The following is a 25,102-nucleotide window of genomic DNA, read 5'->3' as shown; positions in this document are numbered from 1 at the left end:
ATATATATAAAATTCTATTTTAGTTTTGTGTAGATAAAAATATATAGTAAGTAAAAAGTATTTATGCAATATTTGATTGAGAAAGTTTATTTTTGGAATTGAAAAATTAAATCAACATTTTAGACCTAATCAAGCATTAATGAAGATAAATAATAATTTATGGACCAAAGAGAAAGAAAGAAAAGGAGAGAGACGTGATGGTAAGGTAAAATGGAGTTTTTTTTTTTTTTTTGTAGTTGTAAGCAAGGAAGGTAAGGTAAGGTAGGGACTAATATTTGTATTTAAATTTGTTATGGGTTTGAATTTTTTTTGATAGGGAAAAAGAAATGTATTTTTGTTTAGTGTAAAAAAAAACTGATGATCCCCACCCACCCCCACTCAATCCCTTGGATATTTCTTATTTTTGCTTTGTTAAGCGCTTTCCCCTTCACAGTCACTGTTTTTTCCTTCTTCTCTTTCCTCATTTTCTTCTCTGAAAGAGCTCCCAGGTGCTTGTGTACACCGAATTTGTGCTTTTGGGTTGCTTATCCCTACGTTGACGAGCTCCAGATTTGAATCAGTCTACAAATTTCAACTGGGTCGGAGAAATCGAGGACCCCCACTTCCCCATTTCATTACTACCTTTGAATCATTTCATCTTTTACTCCAAAACGCTCCTTCTTAGCTCCCCATTTCGTTATACTTTTAACTAGTTTATAATGCAGAAGAGTCTTTGGTTTAACTGGGTTTTGAACCCAATCGGAAAATCACCGGCGATTTGATGGGATTGATTGTGTTAGTGTTTCAGTCTTCTTCGACTCTTAATGGAGGAGACGATTCGGTGTAGTCTATGTGCTGCTCGTAAATTTGATGCTAAGATCCGCTTCACCGTTGTTGTATTTGAGGTGAGCTGTTTGCGGTGACTGATGTTTGGTTTTTTTAGTAAAGTTTGGTGGGTTAATCATTTTGGCTATGTGGGGGGAGGTGGAGATTTAGGTTTAGGGTTTCTCTAGACTGGACTTCTTCTTCTCTAAATAGCAAAAATTTTCTTTAAGCTCTATTTGGGTTTGCAATTGTTGGATTGGCATTGCCAGTGCACTTTTAAAGCTGTTTTGGCTGTGCGTTTTCTCCTATACAATTTCAAGAAAACTGAACGGCTGTTAAGTTTTATTTTATTTATTTTTGCTTATTTTCTGGGGAAGTTTGGATTTTAGGAATAATTCGTAATTTGCCCACCCCTTCTCTTCTAAATCTTTCCTTTCTCTCTTCCGGGAGTTTGTTTGTTAAACTTTTGAAGTCAAGGAAAATGGAAGTTAATGCTTGGAAGTTTTGTTCTATTTCCTTGGTTTTCTCTGTTGAGCTGATTTTTGCTTCTTGAGTTCGAAGGAGATTTCTCTCACAATGTTAGGTGAAAGAACCAATGGTTTCCTCTAAGTTCAATAGAGTTTAAAGTGGGTTTTCTTCTTTGATCTAATTTCTGTAAGATCTCATTATTCCATATAGGAAATAGATAGGTATGTATTCCAATCTTCATAGAAATCTGGAGTTTAAGCTTCACCTCTTGCCTGTGTAAACTAATTGTTTTTGTTTTGGGTTTTTTGACTACAAATTATATGTATGGATTTTTCTGTGATTTATAATATTTGGTTTGTTTGTGTCGTCGTTCAGATTTTGCTTCTTCTGGCTTTGGATGTTGCGTATGCAAAATCTGAAGATCGCCAGTTGGAAAGGGGAGCTGAAAGCATTGTTTCACACGCCTGCATCCATGACCAGATACTAGAGCAAAAAAGGCGGCCTGGGCTCAAGGTATACTCCGTTACACCACAAGTTTATGACGTCTCTGGTACTGCAAAACCCATTCATAGAAAGGGTAGAGCATTGCTTGGAATTTCAGAAGAATCAGATCAGCAAAAAAGTGCAAAACAACCTATCAGAATATATCTTAATTATGATGCTGTCGGTCACTCACCTGAAAGAGATTGCCAAAAAGTTGGCGACATTGTGAAGGTGAAACAGGACCTTGAAACTTCTTAACTAATGTGTCTACCCAAACCAGAGTTTTGATATTGACCATGATTTTACTTACCTTTTGTTTTCTCTAACCAGCTGGGAGAACCTCCTGTCACTAGTTCCTTTTTGGGCTCTCCTTCTTGCAATCCTCATAACAATCCTCCAATTTCGGGAGACTGCTGGTATAATTGCACATTGGATGATATATCGGGCAAGGACAAAAGGCATCGACTGCACAAGGTATTAGGCAGTGTTGATTGTCTACCCATATGTCATGCTTTATTTTATATTATTTTCTATGCATGCTTGATTTCCTTCATTGAAGTTGACAAATTATTACGATAACTATAAGCAAAAAAGTCTAATTGACATTGGGTGTTTACCAACGGGAAAACTCCTGAAGGTTGTGAAAAGACACTTCATATCAATATTTCATTGGCATTCTTTATTCATACATTGCTCATCAAGTTTTCTCGGAGCATAAGCTCTGATATGGAAATTGATTTAGAAGGCTTCTTAATGCAGGCTTTAGGTCAGACAGCAGATTGGTTTAGAAGAGCATTAGCTGTTGAACCCGTGAAAGGGAACTTGCGTCTAAGTGGATATTCTGCTTGTGGACAGGATGGTGGTGTGCAACTACCACGTGAATATGTCGAAGGTATTAATCTTTTTATTTGAAAAGCTCCTTAGAAGGGATACCTCTCTACCTTTAGGCTGTAACTATTGTATATGTTTCCTCCAGAGGGTATTCCCAATGCAGACTTGGTTCTTTTAGTGACTACAAGGCCTACCACTGGGAACACACTTGCTTGGGCTGTTGCATGTGAACGAGATCAATGGGGTCGTGCAATTGCAGGTAATTGTTTTAAATTATTATTTTTAATTGATTTTCTACGTGTTACTTTGACACCTAAAATTTTTAAATTATTAGAAGGCTGGTTGTCTTGTAAGATTAGTTGAGGCGTGCGTTAAATGGTCATGACACTCACGGATATAAACAAGAACTTTATATTATTTTATTTGAGGGAGAACTGTTTGAAACTTGGAAGGATGGAACATTTTCTACAGCTACATGAAATATGAACCTTATTTCATTTCTCTTGCAGGACATGTGAATGTTGCACCTCGGCATTTGACTGCTGAAGCAGAAACCTTACTATCAGCTACTCTTATACATGAGGTTTGAGGGTTTCGTGTGTAGTTTTGTTAAAAAAAGAATTAATTTATTTTATTCATCACCATGTTCCATCCTTCACAGGTTATGCACGTCCTTGGTTTTGATCCACATGCTTTCGCCCATTTTAGAGATGAGAGGAAAAGAAGGCGTAGTCAGGTAAAATATAGCTAGTGCTAATGGCTTGAGGAATAGAAATATAAGATATACATCTAATGCTTTCTCCTCTCTGACAATGTTCATGTGATTACATGAAATTGACCTATGAATTGATGTATATCCATCAGGTAACAGAACAGGTCTTGGATGAAAGACTTGGGCGCACAGTGACTCGTGTGGTGCTACCACGTGTTGTTATGCATTCAAGATATCATTATGGGGTGAGCGCTTCGTTTGTTCTTTCTGGTGTGCGGGATTGGGGGTGGGGGGGATTTATTATTCTTGAAAACTAAATAACCAAGCAAATTCAATATTCAATTCTCTTGACAGGCATTTTCAGAGAACTTCACAGGTTTAGAGCTTGAAGATGGAGGTGGACGTGGCACTTCAGGTTTGGCTCTTAGTTTTTTTCTGCTACTTTTCTTCCAACTATCCCCCCTTAGTTCTGTGATCCTGCAGTCTACTCAACCTACTGTAGCCTTTCTTCTGCAAGCATTCTTAACTTGACATGTCACTTTTGGACGTAATAGGTGTACCTTTTTAGATTATAAAAACCACTGCAAACGATATTATTTATATCATTATATTATCAAATTTTGAAGTGATCACATATCATTGACACTGTCTTTCAGGATCTCACTGGGAGAAAAGGCTTCTGATGAATGAAATTATGACTGGTTCAGTTGATACAAGATCTGTAGTTTCGAAAATGACTCTGGCTTTATTGGAAGATAGTGGATGGTACCAGGCCAACTATAGCATGGCAGATCGTCTTGATTGGGGTCACAATCAGGGAAATGATTTTGTCACTTCCCCCTGCAATCTATGGAAGGGGGCATACCATTGCAACACAACACAGTTGTCAGGATGTACATATAATAGGGAGGCAGAGGGTTACTGTCCAATTGTTAGCTATAGTGGGGATCTCCCTCAATGGGCTCGATATTTTCCACAACCTAACAAAGGTGAGTGATAGAAGGTTTCATGATTTTGCATATGTTTTGAATTGGAACTAGGTTACTGTGAATTCATTATTTTCTTTTCCATTTCTGGGACTAGACTATTATATATATATATATATATATATATATATATATTCACGAATGGTTTATTTGAGCCCTTTTGTGATATTGAAGTTTCACCAATATAATATTTTCTCTACCATAGGGGGACAATCGTCATTGGCCGATTATTGCACTTACTTTGTGGCTTACTCAGATGGGTCGTGCACTGACACCAACAGTGCACGTGCACCTGACAGAATGTTGGGTGAAGTACGGGGAAGTAACTCAAGGTAAGAATGGTTAAGGCTAATTGGCATTTTGAGTGTTGATGATTTATAATCTTGTTGGTAACAGCAGCTCTTCTAATGGATATGCAGGTGTATGGCCTCTTCACTTGTGAGGACTGGATTTGTAAGAGGTTCCATGACCCAAGGAAACGGTTGTTATCAGCATCGGTGCATTAACAATTCATTGGAGGTATTGGGACTTTTGCCATTATCATTGTACCCATGATGTTATTTAAAAAATATTGCAGGCACATGTGGACGGTTCCTAGTTAACTTAGTTCTAGCAAAGTCTTGCAAATATTAGTATTATGGGGACCATAAATAGTATCTCTTTCTGTTGCTTGTCGGGTTAGTTGGTGACTGTATAACATTGCAACAGTTTTGTTCTGATTGCAAGATGATGAGGCATGATTCTTATTTCTTAGAGAAGGACTTGTTTTGTAGTCTGTTGATTCCTATCTGATCTAATCATTTCCTTTGTAGGTGGCTGTCGATGGTATGTGGAAAGTTTGCCCTGAAGCTGGTGGACCAGTTCAGTTTCCTGGCTTCAATGGCAAGTGCTTACTCTTATTACATGTCTATGTCTTGGGAACGGTTTCTGTCCAAAAAATTTAACAATTTATTTTTACTTATTGTAGGTGAATTGGTCTGCCCTGCATATCATGAACTTTGTAGCAAAGACTCGGTTTCAGTGCCTGGAAAGTGCCCCAATACTTGCAATTTCAATGGAGATTGTGTGGATGGGAAGTGTTTTTGCTTTCTAGGCTTTCATGGACATGATTGTAGCAAACGTGAGCATCAATTTCTTTCTCGTACTTGCAACTTCATTTTATGTTGATATGTTGATTTCTCAGCTACAATTGTAAATTGATTTGCAGGATCTTGTCCCAACAACTGTAGTGATCATGGAAGGTGTCTTTCTAATGGACTTTGTGAATGTGGAAATGGTTACACTGGCATTGACTGCTCCACTGGTAATTCTCTTCTAATGTTCTTTGAACTTAAACATTCATTTTCTCTGAATAATCAGGAAAATTAACGATGAGATTAAGAATGGAAATATTTTTTATTTTAGTTCTTTGGTTTGTGGTAGCAAAAATAAAAGTTGCCTAGCAACAAAAGTGGGAGTTGATTAGGCATTTGTGGGATTCAAGATATTTGCTTAAGAAATTTGTGTACTATGAACCCCATAAGTGAGAACGAATCGGGCCTTGTGGTATATATTATTGTTTTTGTAGCATTGGCATTTCTACTTTGTGACCTAACAAAATCATCTTGGAATGATCTCAGCTATTTGTGATGAGCAATGTAGCCTTCATGGTGGTGTCTGTGATAATGGCATTTGTGAGTTCCGTTGTTCGGATTACGCTGGATATTCGTGCCAGAATAGCTCTAGGCTTATATCAAGTCTCTCCGTCTGCAAAAATGTAATGCAAAGGGATATGACTGGCCAACACTGTGCACCAAGTGAACCGAGTATACTACAGCAACTCGAGGAAGTTGTTGTCATGCCAAATTACCACCGTTTGTTTCCAGGTGGTGCCCGGAAACTTTTTAACATCTTTGGTGGTAGCTACTGTGATGCAGCTGCCAAGCAGTTGGCTTGCTGGGTAGGTGGCTTTACCTCTTCAAAGCACACTCTTATCTCAGCACTTCTTCTTTCACATAATATTTGAACTTAGCATACGGACTTTTTCTGTCCTTAATTTTCACTTATTACATACCATTTTCGTATTCAGATTTCCATACAAAAGTGTGATCAAGATGGTGACAACAGACTCCGAGTATGCCATTCTGCTTGTCAGTCATACAATCTAGCTTGTGGGGCATCACTCGACTGCTCTGATCAGACCCTTTTCAGCAGCGAGGAGGAAGGTGAAGGGCAATGTACTGGCTCCGGTGAAATCAAATTGTCGTGGTTTAATCGATTGCGGAGTAACTTATTCGTAAGTAACAGCACCTCAAAAGGAGGGAGGTTTGTAAAATAGTCTCAGTTGTAGTAGGGTCTTCTTTTTCTTTTTCTTTTTCTTTTTTTCTTCTTTTGATTTTGTTATTATCCATCGGGTTTGTAATTTTACCAAGGGGTCTTAACTTAGGGTAGAGTTGGCAATGCAAATGCCTTTAGATTTAGGTTTGGAGTTGTGCTCAACCCAAAAATGATTTAAGGAAAAATTGGGTTGAAAGTTTGTCAAGTTTTAGGCTTTCAAAAGTGAAAGCTATTTGTAGAGAGAATTTGTAAGTGTATGAAAGCCATGAGAGGTAAAAAAAAAAAGAAAAAGAAAGAAAAGGTGAAGTTGGAAAAGCTTTGTTGATGTATAACATAAAACTGGCCGAAGGCCCTTCAAAAATTAGAAAAAAAAAAAGAAAAAAAGAAAAAAAAAAAGCTTTCTTTCTCCTTAATTTTTGTTATCTTCTTTTCATTCTACTAATTCTACATATCAGTTCATGAAATCAATTCTCTTTCTTTGCTTCATAGTCCATGTTGATTCCAATGTGCTCTTTTTTTAGCTTGAGAAAGAAGTAATGATCCAGGGGTTTGTTCCATGAGAATTTGTAAACCCCATCTTTCACGGTTCAACCATGATATGAAATCACTTCCATTAAACATCAATTCCTATTTCGAATATGTGGCTACCCATACTTATTATTAAAGAGAATGAAAGAATTACCCAAAAATGAAAAAAGGTTGATTGGTTTGAAAGTAATACAAAATTATATGTTAAAAAAGTAAAGTTTATAGAGATAGGTCATTCATGTCTTTGTTGGCCTTTTAGTTTCAACTCCCAACTATTTCTCTTTTTAAATGTTTCCATTTGGCTACTAAAATTGACTTTGGACCTCCCATTTCTATTTCCCACACACACAAAGGTAAGTTCCACGTTTCTTCTTATTTATATGATCATAAATTTGTTTGGATTGCTATGATAAACCATGTACAGATAGAAAGTAATATCTATGTAATATGATCAAATGTTGGTGTGTAATCGATTAATGTCTTCATACTAAAAAAAAGTGATAGTAATATGTTAATAACAACAGAGTGCATTTATGATTTAAAAAATTTAAACCAAGTTAGTTGCTATTTAATATTGCATTGGCTTGCAATATCTTTTTTTATTTAAAAAAGAAAAAGAGAAGACTTTTAATGATTCATGAAATTGAAGTAAAAATGTAATTGAAAGATAAAGGTAAAAAGATGTTGAATAGTAATGGATCAACCGGAGGGGCAAAAGCTAATGAGGTAATCGGAGCCGGTACATGTGCATGTGCTAGAAGCGTCGTCGTATGCATAGCTGTAAGCCGACGGACAGGCGTTCTTGAACATCTCTGAGTACTTCGTCGGAGGGCATGTCTGCGGCGTTGAGTGATCATTGGTGCAGCAAAATTCCGGCGTATTGAAAGCGGCGCAAGCGCTCTTACAGGCCACCACGGAGCCCGAATTAGTCACCTGCAACTCCGACGGGCAGATTCCATTCACGTCCGAGACGCAACCGGCGTACTGGCAGTCGCCGGTGCCTCCGTTTGCTCGGACGCCCATACCCACATTGTAGCCGTCGACGAGGCTAATGTCGTAGAAATCCATGTTGCCACTGCTTGAGCCGATAGTGAACTCCGCCAGCGTGACGGGTGGCAGGCCACCGCCGTTGCATTTAAGTGTGCCGCCGCAGTCACCCGTCTGGCATTTCCCATTGCCAGAGCCATCGAAGTCGCAGCCAGTTCTTGCCCAGAACCTCCCGGACCAGCCCGGGGGAGCAGGCAATTGCACCGACGCACCGGGAGCTAGAGGGAATCCGCCGTCGCCAAGAACTGCTGCGCCATTGCCTGAGAGTGTTCCCGGCCATAGTGTATAGCTGCAATGATTCTGAAGCGTAAAAACAGTCGCAAAAGCCAAATTTCCTGCAGCATTGCACAACCCAATTTCCAAACAGGAAACCAATCGTAATCTAATTAACCAAAACACTTAACGAAAACAGGAAAAAGAAACGATATTGAAATAAACCCAGTTGATCAAAGGTAAAAAGAAGAACAGAGAACATTAAACCACAAGGCGTTACCAAGAGACAACACAACTAGCAGAAGAAAAAAACTTGATGGGGAAGCCATTTTCCTTTAATCCAAGTAAGCAGCAGAGACAGAAACAAGAATTTCAGGTAATTAGATGAAGAGAAACGCAGAATGGAGTTGTGTATTTATATTAGTTAATGATGGGAAAAAGATATTTCAACCAATCTTTTCGTGAACGATGGGGACAAAGAAGCCACGTGGAGAATGGAAAAGAGAAAAAGAATGGGGTTTCAGTTTCACCATCAGGTTGAGCACAATTAACCGAAATGGCCAAAAACAGGGGTGAGGGAAGAAGGAGGTAGAAAGTGGAGATGTCGAGAGACAACAGAAGAGAACTGAGGTAATCGTGAATGCCGACTTCCCCATTTTATCCGAACAATCAGCCCACGACCACAAAAAGCAGTTAACAAAAGCATGTGCTTTGTCTCATTCCAACTTCCACCCACCTTCTAAGAGAAGAAGTTGGTGGCTTTTCAGAAATGGGCTTCCATCCGAACATTCTTCCATGGCCAAGTTGTAGGCATAAGCTAGCAATCAAGGTAGGCCATGGCACGGGGACTACCGCAGCCTGCTGTTTTTTCGGTCACCTAACACAACAATATCCATTTTGCTGGTTTGGAACTTTTAACAAACAGTTGGTGTGCGTGTGTAATAAATATTGCATTATTTCAATTAATCACTTGCTATTCCCATATCTTTGTCTCAGTTCTGATGCATAATACGCGTTTTAGTTTTCACATTAATCACTTAATTCTCTCTGGTGGCCACCCATTTTTGCTCACAGTCAAGTGATGAACTTGAGATCATCATAAGATGAGAATGGAGCAGGTTTAGAGTTGAAATTCTAAAATGGGGTCTCTCCTTCAAAAGCCAGGATTTCACATCATATACGCAAGTGGGTTTCTGAGATAGATCATCAAGTGATGAAATATGGAAGAAAAAGGCTAGGCAAAAGAGATAAATGAATAGATAATATAGCTACAAACACCCTTTTGAGCTCAGTTTCTGCCTGTCCATTTATAGGCCAAGAGACAATAGAATCTAGAGAAGCAAAGATTTCATTAGCTTATGGGGACCCATTATGTAAAAAATTTAATGATCTGTTTCTACACGAAAATTCAATACCAATCTAAGCAAAATAGTTAATGCATTTGAGAAAGCTTCACCTCAAAAAAATCATGTATCATCCTGTAAAGAATGTTATTCAATGCTTTGTTTCTTGCTAATGAACGTTGATATCAAAACCCCTAAATCTTGCTCTGGTTGTACTCTGAGATATGTAACGGAAGCAAGACATATACAAGATAAAACTACATAAACTCTGGACCAATATGAATACAAAGTAAGGCAAGCAAATATGGCTGTCACGGAAACAACCAGTATGAAGTTCATTGTGCACTGGAAGTCAGAAAGTTTTTCTTCTTCTCTTGACTCGGGGAAATAGCCATTGGCAGTGAAATATGTGAGCAAGTGATCCTTGAGCTTGAATTTATCCATTAACCAAGCAGAAGCACCTTCATCTGATGCGGGGATGATCTCACCAACAGGGATTCGTTGAATATGAATGTGAACTTCGGAAGGACCGATGCCGAAGACATTATCCATAAAGGTAGGGCACTGATCCTTGTAGGCAATAGTCAGATCATACACTACAAAGATACAAGTTAATTACGAAAAAGGTAAGCAAAACCAGGACCAGAAGATAAGGCAAAATAAACACAATCATTTCAAATATTCTTTCGTGCGAAGCATTTATTTATATCATCTTGATGAAAAGATGTCTTTCACTAAAGCTGGGATTATCACACATAAGCATGATTAGCTTTCAGTCTATTAGCCATATGGTGTAGTAACCATTGAGCAGATACCACGTTCTTCACCAACAGAAAGAAGAAAATCTCTTCCATATCGCATAAAAGCAATGAGAGCAAAGAGTTTCGAGTTTTAAGAAACGAACCAGCATCAAGCGAACCTCGTAGGGTTTGTAAGCAAGCACAAAAACCTCTTGCTTTCGGAAGTAAAACGTTTTTCAGCACTGGAAGTCCAACTTCAGCAGCATATGCTTGACTCTTCTTGCATTTTGCCTCCCTACACGTAACTTTCATGTGAGTTGACAAGTTGTTAAGTGCAGAAAGATCATCAAGAACAAAAGCTAAAATTTCAAAGCTCAAACTAGCTAATAGATCAGGCATAATTTTTGCAACCATACCATTAAGATTGAAAGGAGGAATGGATGGTTTTGACCAATCCCATCCTTTCTTTGCTTAGTAGAGGAATATATTTAAACAGAAAAAAAAAAAAAAAAAAAAAAACTTGAATATAGTAGAAAGGGAGTGGAAGGTATACGTAAAGTCGGTTCCCTCAGGAAAAACAGCAAGCCACAAGGGATCTCGACGATTTTTAAACGTTGAAAGTCTTTGGCACATAACCGGTTCGTCGATTTCCCATTTCCTTTCAACAGGAATGAACTCCAAAATGTGGAATCCCCAACCAAAAAGAGGCAGCTTCATTAAGCTGCTTTTAAGGATGTATTTGATGCAGCCTAAGGACCCTTTTCGCAATGCAAGGTCCCACAAATACATCCAATCAACTTCAGTTCTGTGGTTGGCAATTAGTAAAACACGTTCATTTGCTGGTATATCATCCCCATAGAAGACAACTTTAGTCCCATTTATCACTTCAAACAGAAAGGGCCACAGGGCCAGCCAGAAACCAAATAGAATGGAAGTGCCCTTCCTACTGTAATGCAAGCTAAAAAGGCGCAAAGAGATACTAACTACAGGCGCAAAATACACTAAGAACATGAAAGCAGTTGATAGAAACACCGCTAAACAAATCACCCCTCTCATTAGCCTAACAGGACTAAGAGATTTATGTTTTTGTGTATTATCAGACTGCAGAGGCGTAGAAACATCCATTCTTCCAAGAACCGATTCAAAGAATTCCTCTCCTACAGATGGGGGCTGCAAACAAACACACGTTTTTTTACATCCCTTAAGAGATTCACAATTTCTTCATCAAATCTAATGAAATTTAAACAACTCAAGACATGGAAAAGACAAATAAACTGAAATCCCCAATAGAATCATTCCAAAAGGCATCAAGGATTCCATTCCAAGGAAAACCCAAAAAGGGAATTACGAAAAAGCAGATACCAATTTAAGGAACAAGAACAATTTTCAGAGTGATGCTGAATTCAAATACAGATCTAAAGCTAATAAGAACAGCTGAATTACATTAAAAAAAAAAAACAAAAAACAAATGCATTCTATAGGTGCAAGAATTACCTCAGAAACCGAAGAGAAAGAGAGAGATTGAAGAAAATTTTGTTCGGGTCCTCTTAAAATTCTTGAAAAAAATTTGAAACTGGGTGTGTTCTTATCTAATGTAATGGCACAGGGAATCGCGAAAAATGGTAAATTGGGACCAAATGATGATTATCGGAAGAGAGAGAATTTTGAAAGTTAAAATTGCAAAGAAAAATAACGATAAAAATAATAATATGAGATTGGGAAAATTCAGATTAACGAAAGGTAAGTAAGGGATGAGGAAAAGGAGAGGCTGCTTGTGAAATCAATTTTACTACTAAACTAATTCACACATTTTAACCTCACCTTTAACTCTGCTTAGGTAACATTTTCATTCTTATACATAAAATTAATCAAACTAATTCACTTTATTAACCTTTAAAATTTTGACCTTCCATTCTAACCCATGTACATAAGTTATATCTCAAGAGGGATTTAATACTATATAATGGTTGTTTGAGTAGGATTTCGACTTTAACAATTCACCCTCCATGCGGTAGAATGAAGTCGAGTAGGCAAAAAATTGCCTATTAAGCTATCATTTTGAAAAAATTGATCCTAATATTTTAAGAGTGAATAGAAGTAATTCATCTCATTATACATGTTAGCAATACAATTCAAATTTAGCTCTACACTACTTTGATTTAATTTGGATGTTGATTTACGTGTAAAAACGTGTAGAGGCTAATGTCACATCGTGTAAGACCAAAACTTATATAGACTTATAGTAACATTCTCACATTTATCTCTTTTTCTTTGTGATACATTCCGTAAATTAAAAATGTAAATATGAGATTATTTTGTCCTTGTGTATTTATTAGAAGTAAAAATAAAAATTATTGTCATTATGTTCTCAAAATTAAAATAGTAGAAAATGGGTAGAAAAAGTTGAAATTACAAACAAAAATGGAACAAAATAAAAATGTGATTTTTTATAAAAGAAAAAAAAATCACAAAATGAGATAAGAGGTTGGAGGTGGAGGCGGAGGCGGAGTTGGGTTTAGACTTTTGGACAAACCGACGAATATTTTGTAAATGGGCGGGTGTATTTCCAGATTTACCCTTCTCAGAAACCAATTGCCCGAAAAAGAAGTAGGGACAAAATGGGGTATTTGGTGGGAGTTGTTGAAAACTAACACACATGCTAAATTGGGGAAATAGACCTCGCCATTTTCTATTAACTCAATCAAATATTCATTGTATACGGCTCCATTAGTGTTTCCTTTTTATAATATACTTTATGAAATTTAATTTCTTTTTTAAACAATCAAAGTTAATATATGAGATATGAGCATTTTAGTAGCATTTTTTCTTTTTCATCTTTTGTTTATTAAACCTGATTTATTTCTTCTATAAATCATTTTAGATTTCAAATTATTATCTTTTATCTTGTTTGCTTTTTTTCACTAACCAACAGTTAAATCTATTAGAATTTTCTATTACAAGGGTATATCTTCTTTCTAATTAAACAATTTTTTTTATGATTTAAGTATGATTGAAAATTCAGGACTTTTTTAGTATTATATATTAGATGGAAATTCAAATTTTTGGCATTTTAATCGATGACATGTGATGTCAAATGTATACATTATTATTATGCTATGTTGTAATTAATATATATTAACACAGCTTACCATCTTCTTAAAAAAAAGCAATTATTTGTTATCTATAAACTCACTCACCAACCTCAATTTTCTCTCAATTTTTATTTCATATTGTGATAAGTTTTTTTATTTGTGTAATTGTAGGTTAAATTTTGATTTGAATTTTAAATTATAGGTTTTTTTTTTTTCATCTAATTTATTTTTAAGTGTTAAAATTTTCCAACAGAGATAAGGTGTTTCCTTTTTGTTTTTTCCATAACAAAATTATTTCCATTTGTTTAGAATAAGATAAACAAAGAAGTAGATAATCTAAAATAAATCAAGATAACAAAAAGGTCAAAATCAACTAAAATCACATCAATACTAACGTAGTGAAAGGGAACTTACAATTAATAAATCTATCAAACACTTGCAAAAAATTGAAAATTAATGAATCTAATAGAAACAAAGTTCTATTTGTGGTTTTTAAATATGCATTTAGCTTAGCAACATATTCAAAAATGAAACATAATTGTCTTTCAAATATATATTTAACAAATTGAATCTAATAACAAAAAGCACTAATAAGAATATAGGATAGCAGTTAATTTCTTAAATATTTGAGAAAAAATTATATGATGTGTAAATAAGTTTTTACATTTGACAAAGTCTATTCCTTAGATCTTAAGAATAAACACTGTGCATTCAATGACGGGCTTCTAATATAAACAACCTTTACAATGACACCCTATTCCCATTAATTTGGGTTCAATATTCCCCAACAAAAACACGAACAGAGCAATCCCATTTCAAAATTTCGTTGGTTTCTTATAAATCAAATCCGATCGACTTTCCTTGTAGAATTTCACGAACAGCAAAAGAATGGCGGAATTAAGCACGGAGTTGCACGCCCAAGCTCCAATGCCATTGCACCCTCCTTTCAAAACGTGAAACGAAAACACCCCAAAATGGCAGAGTAAGTTGCAAGAAAGCAGAGCAGCTTGGCAATTGAGTACGAACGGGAAGGAGGCGGCCGGAAACCCCACGACGGTTAAAAATCGGTAGCCGTAGACAAGGGCATGGAGGAGCGTGGTGGAGAGAATGGCAAGAATTTGAAACGACTGTGAGAATTCGAGCCAAAGAAAGGAAGTGAGAATGAGAATGGATTGGTTAAATAGGTGGAAAAATGGGAGGCGACGGCGGCGGAGGACGGTGAAAAAGGTACGGAGGAGATGGAGGAATCGAGAGAGGTAAAAAACATACGACCAGAAGAACACGCGTCCTGAAGGACGTGTGCCAATTGGAAAACAAAGCAGCCACTGAAATGGATTGGTTCTCGTTCTACTCCGTCGCCAGAGCCACCGTGTGTCACGAATCTCCGCCGCAGTCGAGAGGAGCATTCCGGTGAAGATAACAACCGAGATTACAGCCATGGAGAGACTATGGATAGCCGGAACCGGACCAAGTGGGACAGGACGTGGACGGCGGAGGATGATCAATAAAAGACGGAGAAATACGGCGGCGAGGATGTAAAGCGTGACAGCGAAAACGAGAAAAGACCAGGTGGAGCCCCATGATTGGGTGTGGCTCCATCGGAAATTGACAATAGAAGAATGCTCCGATAGCCAGTATCGAAACAGCGGAACCGTCGGCATTAGACCTTTAAGGGTTTCCACAATAAAAAAAACAAATTCATAACATCATTCATCAATATATATACATAATAAAAAATCGAGATTATGTAAATTTATTAATAATGAATATTAAATTTAATTAGACAAAACCGTATTACATTACGATATGAACAAAACGACGCCGACTAGTAAACTGGGCCATCGTCAGAGCCAAAAGGACGGTTCGTTTCGAGGGATCAAATTTACTACAATTATTATTATTATTATTATACATGCCCAAAAAATTGACAATTATTAAAAGCTTACTATTTTCTTTTTAATTTAAATATTGACTCTACAACATGATAAAAATGAGTTTAAATATAATTTTTTATTTTGGTGTAAATTAGAAATTTTGGGTTTTAGAAAAAATACAAACTAAATTCTAAAGAAGACTAGAGAGGGAGTTGGATTGTCTTCCAAGAAAAAGGAAAAGTGTGGAACGCTTCTATTTCTAGAAACCATACATTTTTTTTTTTAATTATTGGTTGGTTTAAAGTTAACCCTTCAAATTACCTACCAATTCCAAAATTATTGTTTTAGTATAATAAATAGAGATATTTTTATTTAAATGTTTACTATAAATAATTATTTTTTAAGATATGATTTTGTACCTATTAAATAACAACTTGAAAATGAGAAGCCAACAGTTCTATCTAACTAATAATATCATTCCATTAATTTTTATAAAAAAAAAAACTAAATTATAAATTATATGAACATGATGATATTTAACATAATAATAAATTGAAATTAAAATGGTATCTTACCCTATAATTATGATGTAATAGGATTATTCTAAGAAAATTTTGATCTTTTCGATAATCAGATTACTTGATTGATTTCCTTAAAACGATGTCAAACATAATTTCAAAATTTTAGAATTATCTCGTTAATATCTTTTATCTATTTTTCATAATTATTTTTTAAAAATAGATTTTAAATTTTGATTTGAAACCGGCGACATATTAAAATTGCTTTGAAAATTTATAAAAATAGGTATTGAATTTAAAATTTTATCAACTCTAAAATCGTGTTAAGATCAACCATTTATGTTATTAAATTTTTTATCATTCCCTAAAATAGTGTCTTTTGCTTCATATCTCCAAAATAATTGAAAACATAAATTTAATATTCTCGAATTATTTATATTTCAAAATTTATAAAAATAATTGAATATTTTATTTTTGGAATAAATTGGTTGAGAAGAAATATTTTGTTATTTAAATTGGAAAATAAAAGAAGGAAAAAGAGGATATTTAAGGGAAAATAATAATATAATAATATTTATTATTACTATTCATCATCTTCTTCACTCTCACCAAACTCTAGCCGCCGACGACAGCTCCATTCAAGTGTTCTCCGTCCAGTCGAGATCTCCACTTTTGTAGTCATCCCCTCCATTATGTTGACCTGGAACTAAGCCATAAGGAAACGTCTCCTCTGTTGCACGCCGCTAGTCACATTTTTACTTCATCCGAAGTCGAGCACCTTTGCGCCACTTGTTTTGCACGCCGCTAGTCGCATTTTTACTTCATCCGAAGTCGAGCACCTTTGTGCCACTTGTTCCTTCATGCATCACACGTCCAGTCACGCCAAATGAAATAAATTGAGCTAAAACGAGTGAAGAAGGAAATCTCTTGAAGAAGCTCGTCTTTGCGCTAAACGGAAAAAAATCTATAATCGGTTGGATGAATAAGATGGTTGTAATCGGTTTGACGAAGAAGATGGTCAACAAGAAGAAAATCTTTTGATTTGCGTTGAATGTATGAATACTTTAAAAGTTTTGAGGATGACAAAACTTGAAGCTCCAATATTTTATGCAACTAATCGAAGACTTTGAAGATTTTGTGAAGTTGGATTCTTTTCGGCTATGAATACCTAAACATGCACAATTTCAACAAATATACCTTATTTAATTACAAGGTATTTGGGTTTTAGGTTAACAACTATATTTAGAATTGCTTGTGAATTAGCTAGAAGCATTTGAGACGTTGTTCAATTTATTTGCTATTATCCTTGACAATCATTTTTTTAATAGACACTTGTAGAGAATATATAACTTGTTTTTACTTTCAAATTTATATTTTTAGATTTTCTACCAATTCCTTTTTTTTTTCCATTTAGTTAATTCCTTTTTTAAGAGGTCAACATGAGGTTTCAAACTTCTTGGAGAAGGAAAGTTACAACTTGCAAACTTAGCTTTCCTCATACCTTCTTCACTTGAGGTATTGGATCAAAATAAAAAGTAAACAATACCAGTCATCTATTTTTTAATAAACCGTTTAAATATTATTTGTCACTATACTTTTGATTTTAGTTCATTTTAATATTTACAATTTTTTTAGTTCACATGCTTTCAATAAAAAGTAACCACTTAAATACATTGAAATTAATAGAGGAACGAAAAGGAGAAAATTTATAGTACATGATACTATGTCATTTTTTTCTTTTTTTAAAAAATTATAAAAATAACAAAATAGAAAAATATACTTGTACCCATTCTCCGTCTTTCCTCTCCATAAATATAAAAGTTTGACAAACTATTTATCGAACAAAATCACTAAAAAACAAAATTCATCCCACTTGATTTTTATATGAATAATAAATATTTTGTCGAATGATATATATTTTTGACAAATTTTTATAATTTTTTTTGTGTTTTTCACATTAAAGGTAAATAATTTGTTTTTTAATTATTTATTTATAAAAATGTTTTTTAATTACTATAGCCATTTAGTGTTGGCGGATTATTAAAATTTATGCAGGGTCTACACAATAAATCTAAGTATGTACTGCCTATAAGTTATTTACAAAGACTGTGACTATTTAGAAGTAGAAAGTTCAAAACGAATAAATTTAATGTCTAGAAACAAAAGTACATAAGGAACCGAAGTTGGAAATTGTAAGTCTTATTAATTTTTTAATTTATATTTCTTTTTAGTTCATGGCGTGGACTCAATATTGTGTACAAATTGATAGATTAGAGTTAGACCATAGTTGACTTAAATTTGAAGATTTATGGATTGTTAAAGAACCATTTGTTGATTTCAATGAAGTTGGAGAGTTTTTAGAAATATTTGGATCAAAAATACTATTTTTTAGTGGAAATTGATATAATTTATTCTATTTTTCCTACTGCGACTATATAATTACTTTCCATACTCTCTTTCACAACCGTTTAATAGTTTAAAGATCTAACACAGTAATGTTATGACACGTGGTAATAATTAACACGTTGACGAGCATTACGGAGAAAGTGCAGTGAATATTGTTTAGGGCACACGGCTGCCAGAAGCTTCCGTTTTCAAACGTATATTTTGGTTTTCCGTCAAACGCGTTCATCTCCGGTTTCAGATTTACTTTTTGATCCATATCGGAACGCAGGATTGGTTAGCTTCTTCTTCTTTAATCACTAGGTTTGTTTCATTTTTTCGATTATTTCTTGTATTTCTTTTATTCTTTTGTTTCCCTTGATTTCGATTCTTTTGTCTCGGTTTCTGTTTGGGAATTTTGGAACCCTAGGATTTGAGATTCGTTTGTATTGTTTTGCTTGTGGATCCATGGATTTGGTGGTTGATTCTCTTTATGTTTTTCCTTTGGTTCTGTTGGTAGAAGGAAAATTTTCCGATCTCGGAGAATTTTTTCTTTGAATTTTGTGGATTTCTTTTCTTTATCTCAATTTTGTGGTGTAATGTCATTCAATAGGTGGGTTGTGTAGATATGGAAAGCGGGTTTGGGGAATCGACGAGTAGGCAACCTCAAAGTCCTTCTTGTTCAGATAACAATGGTGATGCGAGTAATTTTGAGTGCAATATTTGCCTGGATTTAGCTCAAGATCCTATTGTAACCTTATGTGGTCATCTTTTCTGTTGGCCATGTCTTTATAAGTGGCTGCACATTCATTCTCATCCCCAGGAATGTCCAGTTTGCAAGGCTATCATTGAAGAGCAAAAATTGGTTCCTTTATATGGTAGGGGAAAGACATCGACTGACCCGAGATCGAAAAGTATTCCTGGAATTAATATCCCTAATCGTCCTGCGGGACAGAGACCTGAAGCAGCAGGTCCTCCTCCAGAACCAAATCCTTTTCCTCACAATGGGTTTGGATTCATGGGAGGACTTGGAGGGTTCGCCCCAATGGCATCGACGAGGTTTGGCAATTTTACTTTGTCTGCAGCTTTTGGTGGTCTCGTCCCATCTTTATTCAACTTTCAGATGCATGGATATGCAGATCCAAGCATGTATGGTGCAGGCGCTAACTTTCCTTACGGGTTTCCTAACATGTTTCATGGTAGCCATGGTCACGCCCATGGATACTATCACCAGCTTCGTCAAGGTCAGCAAGATTACTATTTGAAGCGCCTGCTTTTCCTTATTGGTTTTTTTGTTCTTCTTGCCCTAATCTGGCAATAGAAGAAAGGATCCGTTAGGGCTTATATTACTTCGTGGTGTTTAGTGTATTCAATCTCTAATATAAGAATTAAAAAAAAAAAATTAAAAAAAATCTGCTGGTACATTGTCTTGATATCTCATCATTCACCTTGATTTGTGTCAGTGTGTTGAAATGGTCATCGACTTTGTATGCTTAGGCATGATGAACATGAGTTGACATGCTTATGCAATTGTATTTTGAAGGTTTTTGTTTATGCATATATATATATACACACACAGATTTATTTGCTCACCACCAATTCCCATCAAATGCAGAGTGAACATAACACATGCTCTGATCTCTCTAAGATGATTAATTTTCCTATGTGGTTTATCTAGTGCTCTTACCCAATTCCCTATCCGCACTATGTTTTTCTTGTGGTTTTTTTGGAATATGTTTGAATTTTAGTCTTACACCAGGCTCATGTAACATGTCATTGTATGGATAGACCGTGTTTGTCAGAAAAATGAAGAGATGAATAGTAGGTGCTTGCTACTGATGCTAGATATCAAATGAACTTATATACGATGTGCTATGACTTGTCTTGTAGAGCTAAATTGGTCTAATGAATTGTTTGTCACCACCCTCATTTAGCAAAATATTATTTAGATCTATGAGTGAAGTGATGGTAGTATATCATTTTTATGTCTTACTGTTCATCTTCTGAAAACCAGAGAGGTTGAACTTGATCATGATTTTTTTCTTCTAAAAGATGATTTGTTAGCATTCTCGGAGTAATCAATTGGCAGGATGAGATAGGGATGGTCTCTCTGTTCCCGTCCCCGCTCTCAAATCATTCGTCGCTAAATTTTGTGGGGGCAGGGAGCACAAACCATGTCTCCGAAATTAAAACAGGAAACATTTCCTCTTACCCATACCCAAAGTTGAGATTCATGGGACCTCATAGCGTGACATTCCTATAAAGAACTGAGTTTTTATTTCTTTGGTATTTTTTTTTTTTCAGTGTTCAGTTGGTTTAGTTTTTAATCTTTTTCTCTGCATGATTTCTGAAATTGTTGCCTTTTTTTAAAATAGTGTTGGGATTTCAAACATATTTTAAAAATGTAACAGCAAAACAAAAGGGCTAATTGTGAGGTCTCAAATTCATTGATATGTTTATTTTTTCTAGACACTAATTGGATGGACTACGTTCATTAAAATAATTTTCTTTTATAACTATATTTTTTTATTTTTCTAGTATAAAAAAAAGGTAAATAAAGTAACAAAACTAGAAAAATAAATAGTTGTATGCAGTCAAACTACATTTTTTGTACGAAAAAGTGTGATAAAGTGATGGCTACTAGTCTTAGCACATAAATGTAGACTATACATTAATATGCTGTCTAATCTAAGGTTGGAAAAATTATTGAAGTGTAGCATAGCATGTGGAGAGTTGAGTGGAAGTTTACAAAGCCCCACGACTTTCTTAATGGGAAAAAGTATTAGCAACAATTTCAGTTTTTTAGATCTCATTATCATGTCTTAGTTGTTTATGGGTAGGTAATTGAATTATTATTTTGTTCACAATAATTAAATCAAACTAATTTATAAATTCTTCTTCCTAACTATACAGTTGATGTAAAATATTGTATAAAACAAATAATTGTGTTAATTAGATCTTTAAATTTCCATTACTAAATTAGTCTAGACTTTTTGAGATATAATGAATTAATATGTATCTTATATATAAAACATTTAAGTTATACAGTTCATGTGAATAGTTAGTAATGAAACATATTCCTAATTGCATTTCATTAATATATATATGTATGTATGTAAATGTAAATGAAAATGTGTGTATATATTTAAAATTAGATGAGTAATAAATTTGGAAAGAAGAGGATGAAGCAACAAATTTGGGGTACCCACCACCACTCAACGCCATGTGAATACGACATGTCGATTGCCATCTTTCTGGAAGAATGTTACGTGCATGTAAAAAAGCATACAAATATTTACCATTTCGCCTTTTTATTATACCTTACCTACTTTTATTACCCCTTTTTATTTGCTTTCTAAAGTCCTTCAAAATATTCTATTTTCTCTCTTTTTCTTCTTTTTCTAACAAATTTATTGTATCTTATACTTATGTTACTCTCTCGAGTTTTATAATTGTCATTGTAGTAAAAGAAAAAAAAAAAGACTAACTATTCAGTTATGATCAAGAGAATGACCTATTTGTTCATCTTAAAACAAATATCATATTTGGCTAACTACATATGGTGCCTCAAACAACAAAGAATCTATGAAAAAGCAAGCTAAAGTTAAAAAGGCCATAGAGATCGATTCCATAACTTCACTAAACCTGACTTATAAGGTCACTTAGAAAAATAACGCATAAGTATGAAGTCTAGTAATAATTGTATGTGATTAAGTTTGCAAGTGAAATAATTTTGAAAGTTTAGCACAAATAGTAATGGTTTGATCCATGGTCCTAGAAACTAATGACAAACAAGAAACAATGTCTCTATATCATCAATAGGGTTTGTGTCACTAAGGTATACAACGAAAATAACTCTCTCTAGCTAAATTATTACTAACATAATCGTAAGTGTGTTGATAGTCAAACACCATAATAAAGTAAGATTTTTCACGTGCTCAGAGCAAATATTTGGTTCTTTCACATAATACTTACTATTGTGAACAAAAGATTAAACCTCTAACCTCTAGAAACAAAATGCATAAGTAATTATAATATTTTCCTAGGTGAGTTTGATGATGGGAGGCTTCCAAATGGACTTAAGATAAGAAGGAAGGAGTGCATATTGAGTTGAGACTTGAGAGTGACTTGCCTTTTCTTTCTCCTCCCTAAAGTTGTTGGCATATTTTCTTAAACCCCATTTGAAAGCAAAAGCTACTCACCACCGGCCCGTCTCTATCTCCCTCATTCTCACCTTACACATAAAACCCACCTTTTTCCCTTCCTCCTTTCCTCACACCCTCTCGCCGGCGGCCGCCATGCTCCAACCGCCATCATCCATCTCTCTTCTCTTCCTCCTCCTTTTCTTCTTCATTTCCCCCATTACTGCCGCCAATGTCACCGTTCTATTCAAGGAGGCCCCCCAATTCTACAACTCCCCGGATTGTCCCTTGGTCTTCATCGGCCAGGAAGACAGTCACCAGCTGTGCTCCGACGACGCCGTCCACGTGGCGATGACATTGGACACGGCCTACATTCGAGGCTCCATGGCCGCCATTCTCTCCGTTCTCCAACATTCCTCCTGCCCCCAAAACGTAATATTCCATTTCGTTTCCTCCGCCTCTGCAAACGCGTCTGCTTTACGCGCTACCATTTCCTCCTCCTTCCCATACCTGAAATTTCAAATCTACCCATTCGATGATGGAGCTGTCTCCCGTCTGATCTCCACCTCAATTCGCTCCGCTCTGGATTGTCCATTGAACTACGCACGTAGCTACTTGGCCGACCTCCTCCCTCTCTGCGTCCGTCGTGTTGTCTATCTCGATTCGGATCTAATCCTCGTTGACGATATCTCTAATCTCGCAAATACCCAATTAAACGACGCTGTACTCGCAGCACCGGAGTACTGCAACGCCAATTTCACTTCCTATTTCACTCCCACTTTCTGGTCCAATCCCTCTCTGTCTCTCACCTTCGCCAATCGCAACCCCTGTTACTTCAATACCGGCGTCATGGTCATCGACCTCTCCCGGTGGCGTCTCGGCGACTTCACCTCTAAAATCGAGGAATGGATGGAGCTTCAAAAACGAATGAGGATCTACGAGCTCGGATCTCTTCCGCCGTTCATGCTCGTTTTCGCTGGAAACATTGTTCCCGTAGACCACCGATGGAACCAGCACGGACTAGGCGGTGACAATTTCCGGGGACTGTGCCGGGATTTACACCCGGGTCCGGTGAGCCTTCTGCATTGGAGTGGAAAGGGGAAACCGTGGGCCCGGCTCGATGCGAACCGGCCTTGTCCATTGGACGCTTTATGGGTCCCTTATGATTTGTTACAAACTCCATTTTCGTTGGACTCTTGATTGGTTGAAAAAGCTCGTCGGAAACGATTTGGTTTTTAGGATTACAGAAGAAGAAGACGGGCGTCGGTGAGGAAGAAGGTATTGAATTTTGAGGGGAAAAGAAAAATAATAAAGGAGAAAAGGAGAATTAATATTTTCTAAAGATGAATTTTATGTATCTATTAACAATTGTTGTATTCAAAATGTTTGTATAGATTTTGTTATAAACACTCATTCTCATCAATTTTTTTCTATAAATAACCATTTCATTTACATTTTTATTAAAACATCACTACTAATTATAGCTTCCTCTACGTCTTCTTCTTCATTTTTATTTCCAGTTCTTCATTTTAATATGGTGAATAGTTCTTAACCATTGTTTGGTATTACGTTATCCAATCCAATTTATACTTTGCCAATACAACTTCATTTGTATTCATACTTACATTCACCATCTTTCCAATTTGAAACTTACTTGATTGTTTGTCACATAATTTTTCTAATGAAATGAAACTTATATTGTTGAAAAAAAAATTAATTTAATCATTTTATTATATTCTCTATATTAAATGAGAAATTAAACTAGGTGATCCAAAACATAAAATTTTCTAATTTCGCCTCAAAATCTTGTGAAATTGGTTGAAATCTTCACACTGTCTCTCCCAATTAAAGTGTTTTGATTCATCCTCATAATTAATTCAAAAGGATTTATTGTAATCAATGCATTATTACCAAAAACAATTTTATCATCATTCATCATCTATAACACCATATATTCCCTTATGCAACCAAGAACTATGTATTACACTGTTTGAATCAAATTATTTCTAAATTTGTGTTGTAATATAATCCAAAACCCATATTTGAAATAAATATTTTAGATACAAAACTCAAAGTATACGTAAATTAGAAATGGAAACAAAGAAGAATTAAAAAAGAGATAAAGTAAGATAGTTGGAGTGAGAAAAAGAGGGTGGAGAAGTAGTTAACAGCAGATTGCCGTCTTTAATTCCCCCTAAATTAATTATTAATGTTTTCCGGCATTTATTCTATTTAATTGCCTCCCTTTTTTATTTAATTATATCACACACACACACAAATAAAAACCCAATTATCCAATTTCTCTGCTGCCACTTCATAATAACCTAATAAATATTCTCTTCGACTATATATATATGGACAAAATTTACATAAGCTTTGATGTATGACTTTATCCTAACTAACGTTGTACCCATACTTGTAGTTATTTCAATGGAAATGAATTCTAAAACTTGGTAGATAGTATTTCTAAAAGGAACTACATCGGCTTGCATTTTGAAGGCTTCTATGTCCTCGAGTAGGATGGAGGGCGACATCCATATTTTGCACAATGATAGTTTCAATGGAAGTGAGTAGATGGCATATATGAAATCATAATTCAAATTTTGAAAAAAAAAAAGTTTCA

General features: G+C 35.4%; 6 protein-coding genes across 7 annotated transcripts; 3 read left to right on the top strand and 3 right to left on the bottom strand.

The window, feature by feature from the left end:
* The first annotated feature begins 321 nt into the window (after positions 1-321).
* LOC101217702 (leishmanolysin homolog) lies at positions 322-7,013 on the top strand. Its single transcript, XM_011651302.2, has 17 exons — positions 322-884; positions 1,648-1,986; positions 2,086-2,229; positions 2,515-2,647; positions 2,732-2,845; positions 3,096-3,169; positions 3,248-3,322; positions 3,451-3,543; positions 3,653-3,713; positions 3,955-4,287; positions 4,490-4,616; positions 4,704-4,803; positions 5,097-5,166; positions 5,252-5,404; positions 5,492-5,587; positions 5,904-6,223; positions 6,353-7,013. Exons 1-17 carry the CDS (start codon positions 804-806, stop codon positions 6,599-6,601), a joined length of 2,562 nt encoding a protein of 853 aa, XP_011649604.1. The 5' UTR covers positions 322-803; the 3' UTR covers positions 6,602-7,013.
* Positions 7,014-7,662: 649 nt separating this feature from the next.
* On the bottom strand, positions 7,663-9,105 carry LOC101217945 (pathogenesis-related thaumatin-like protein 3.5). Its single transcript, XM_011651301.2, has 2 exons — positions 8,669-9,105; positions 7,663-8,510 (listed from the first exon to the last, which is right to left on the bottom strand). Exons 1-2 carry the CDS (start codon positions 8,715-8,717, stop codon positions 7,828-7,830), a joined length of 732 nt encoding a protein of 243 aa, XP_011649603.1. The 5' UTR covers positions 8,718-9,105; the 3' UTR covers positions 7,663-7,827.
* A 615-nt stretch (positions 9,106-9,720) lies between these two features.
* LOC101220795 (probable 1-acyl-sn-glycerol-3-phosphate acyltransferase 4) lies at positions 9,721-12,159 on the bottom strand. Its single transcript, XM_004152665.3, has 4 exons — positions 11,966-12,159; positions 11,025-11,641; positions 10,636-10,766; positions 9,721-10,327 (listed from the first exon to the last, which is right to left on the bottom strand). Exons 2-4 carry the CDS (start codon positions 11,594-11,596, stop codon positions 9,879-9,881), a joined length of 1,152 nt encoding a protein of 383 aa, XP_004152713.1. The 5' UTR covers positions 11,597-11,641; positions 11,966-12,159; the 3' UTR covers positions 9,721-9,878.
* A 2,008-nt stretch (positions 12,160-14,167) lies between these two features.
* On the bottom strand, positions 14,168-15,247 carry LOC101218182 (elongation of fatty acids protein 3-like). The gene has a single exon (XM_004152737.3). It carries the CDS (start codon positions 15,222-15,224, stop codon positions 14,379-14,381), a length of 846 nt encoding a protein of 281 aa, XP_004152785.1. The 5' UTR covers positions 15,225-15,247; the 3' UTR covers positions 14,168-14,378.
* Positions 15,248-18,470: 3,223 nt separating this feature from the next.
* On the top strand, positions 18,471-19,929 carry LOC101221027 (E3 ubiquitin ligase rnf-5). Of its 2 annotated transcripts, none has more exons than XM_004152666.3 (2): positions 18,471-18,661; positions 18,951-19,929. In XM_004152666.3, the coding sequence occupies exon 2, from the start codon at positions 18,966-18,968 to the stop codon at positions 19,656-19,658; it is 693 nt and encodes a 230-aa protein (XP_004152714.1). In that variant the 5' UTR covers positions 18,471-18,661; positions 18,951-18,965; the 3' UTR covers positions 19,659-19,929. The 2 variants fall into 2 exon arrangements, with proteins under 2 accessions (XP_004152714.1, XP_011649602.1); XM_011651300.2 differs by having other exon boundaries at positions 18,505-18,634; positions 18,951-19,895.
* A 155-nt stretch (positions 19,930-20,084) lies between these two features.
* Positions 20,085-23,931, top strand: LOC101218422 (probable galacturonosyltransferase-like 1). Its single transcript, XM_004152738.3, has one exon. The coding sequence runs from the start codon at positions 22,636-22,638 to the stop codon at positions 23,677-23,679; it is 1,044 nt and encodes a 347-aa protein (XP_004152786.1). The 5' UTR covers positions 20,085-22,635; the 3' UTR covers positions 23,680-23,931.
* Positions 23,932-25,102: the final 1,171 nt, after the last annotated feature.

The sequence above is a fragment of the Cucumis sativus genome, chromosome 2 (genome assembly GCF_000004075.3).
Source record: "Cucumis sativus cultivar 9930 chromosome 2, Cucumber_9930_V3, whole genome shotgun sequence".
NCBI classification, from domain to species: domain Eukaryota; kingdom Viridiplantae; phylum Streptophyta; class Magnoliopsida; order Cucurbitales; family Cucurbitaceae; genus Cucumis; species Cucumis sativus.
Note: the sequence above shows the minus strand (reverse complement) of the source record. Positions and strands in the feature narration are given on the sequence as shown.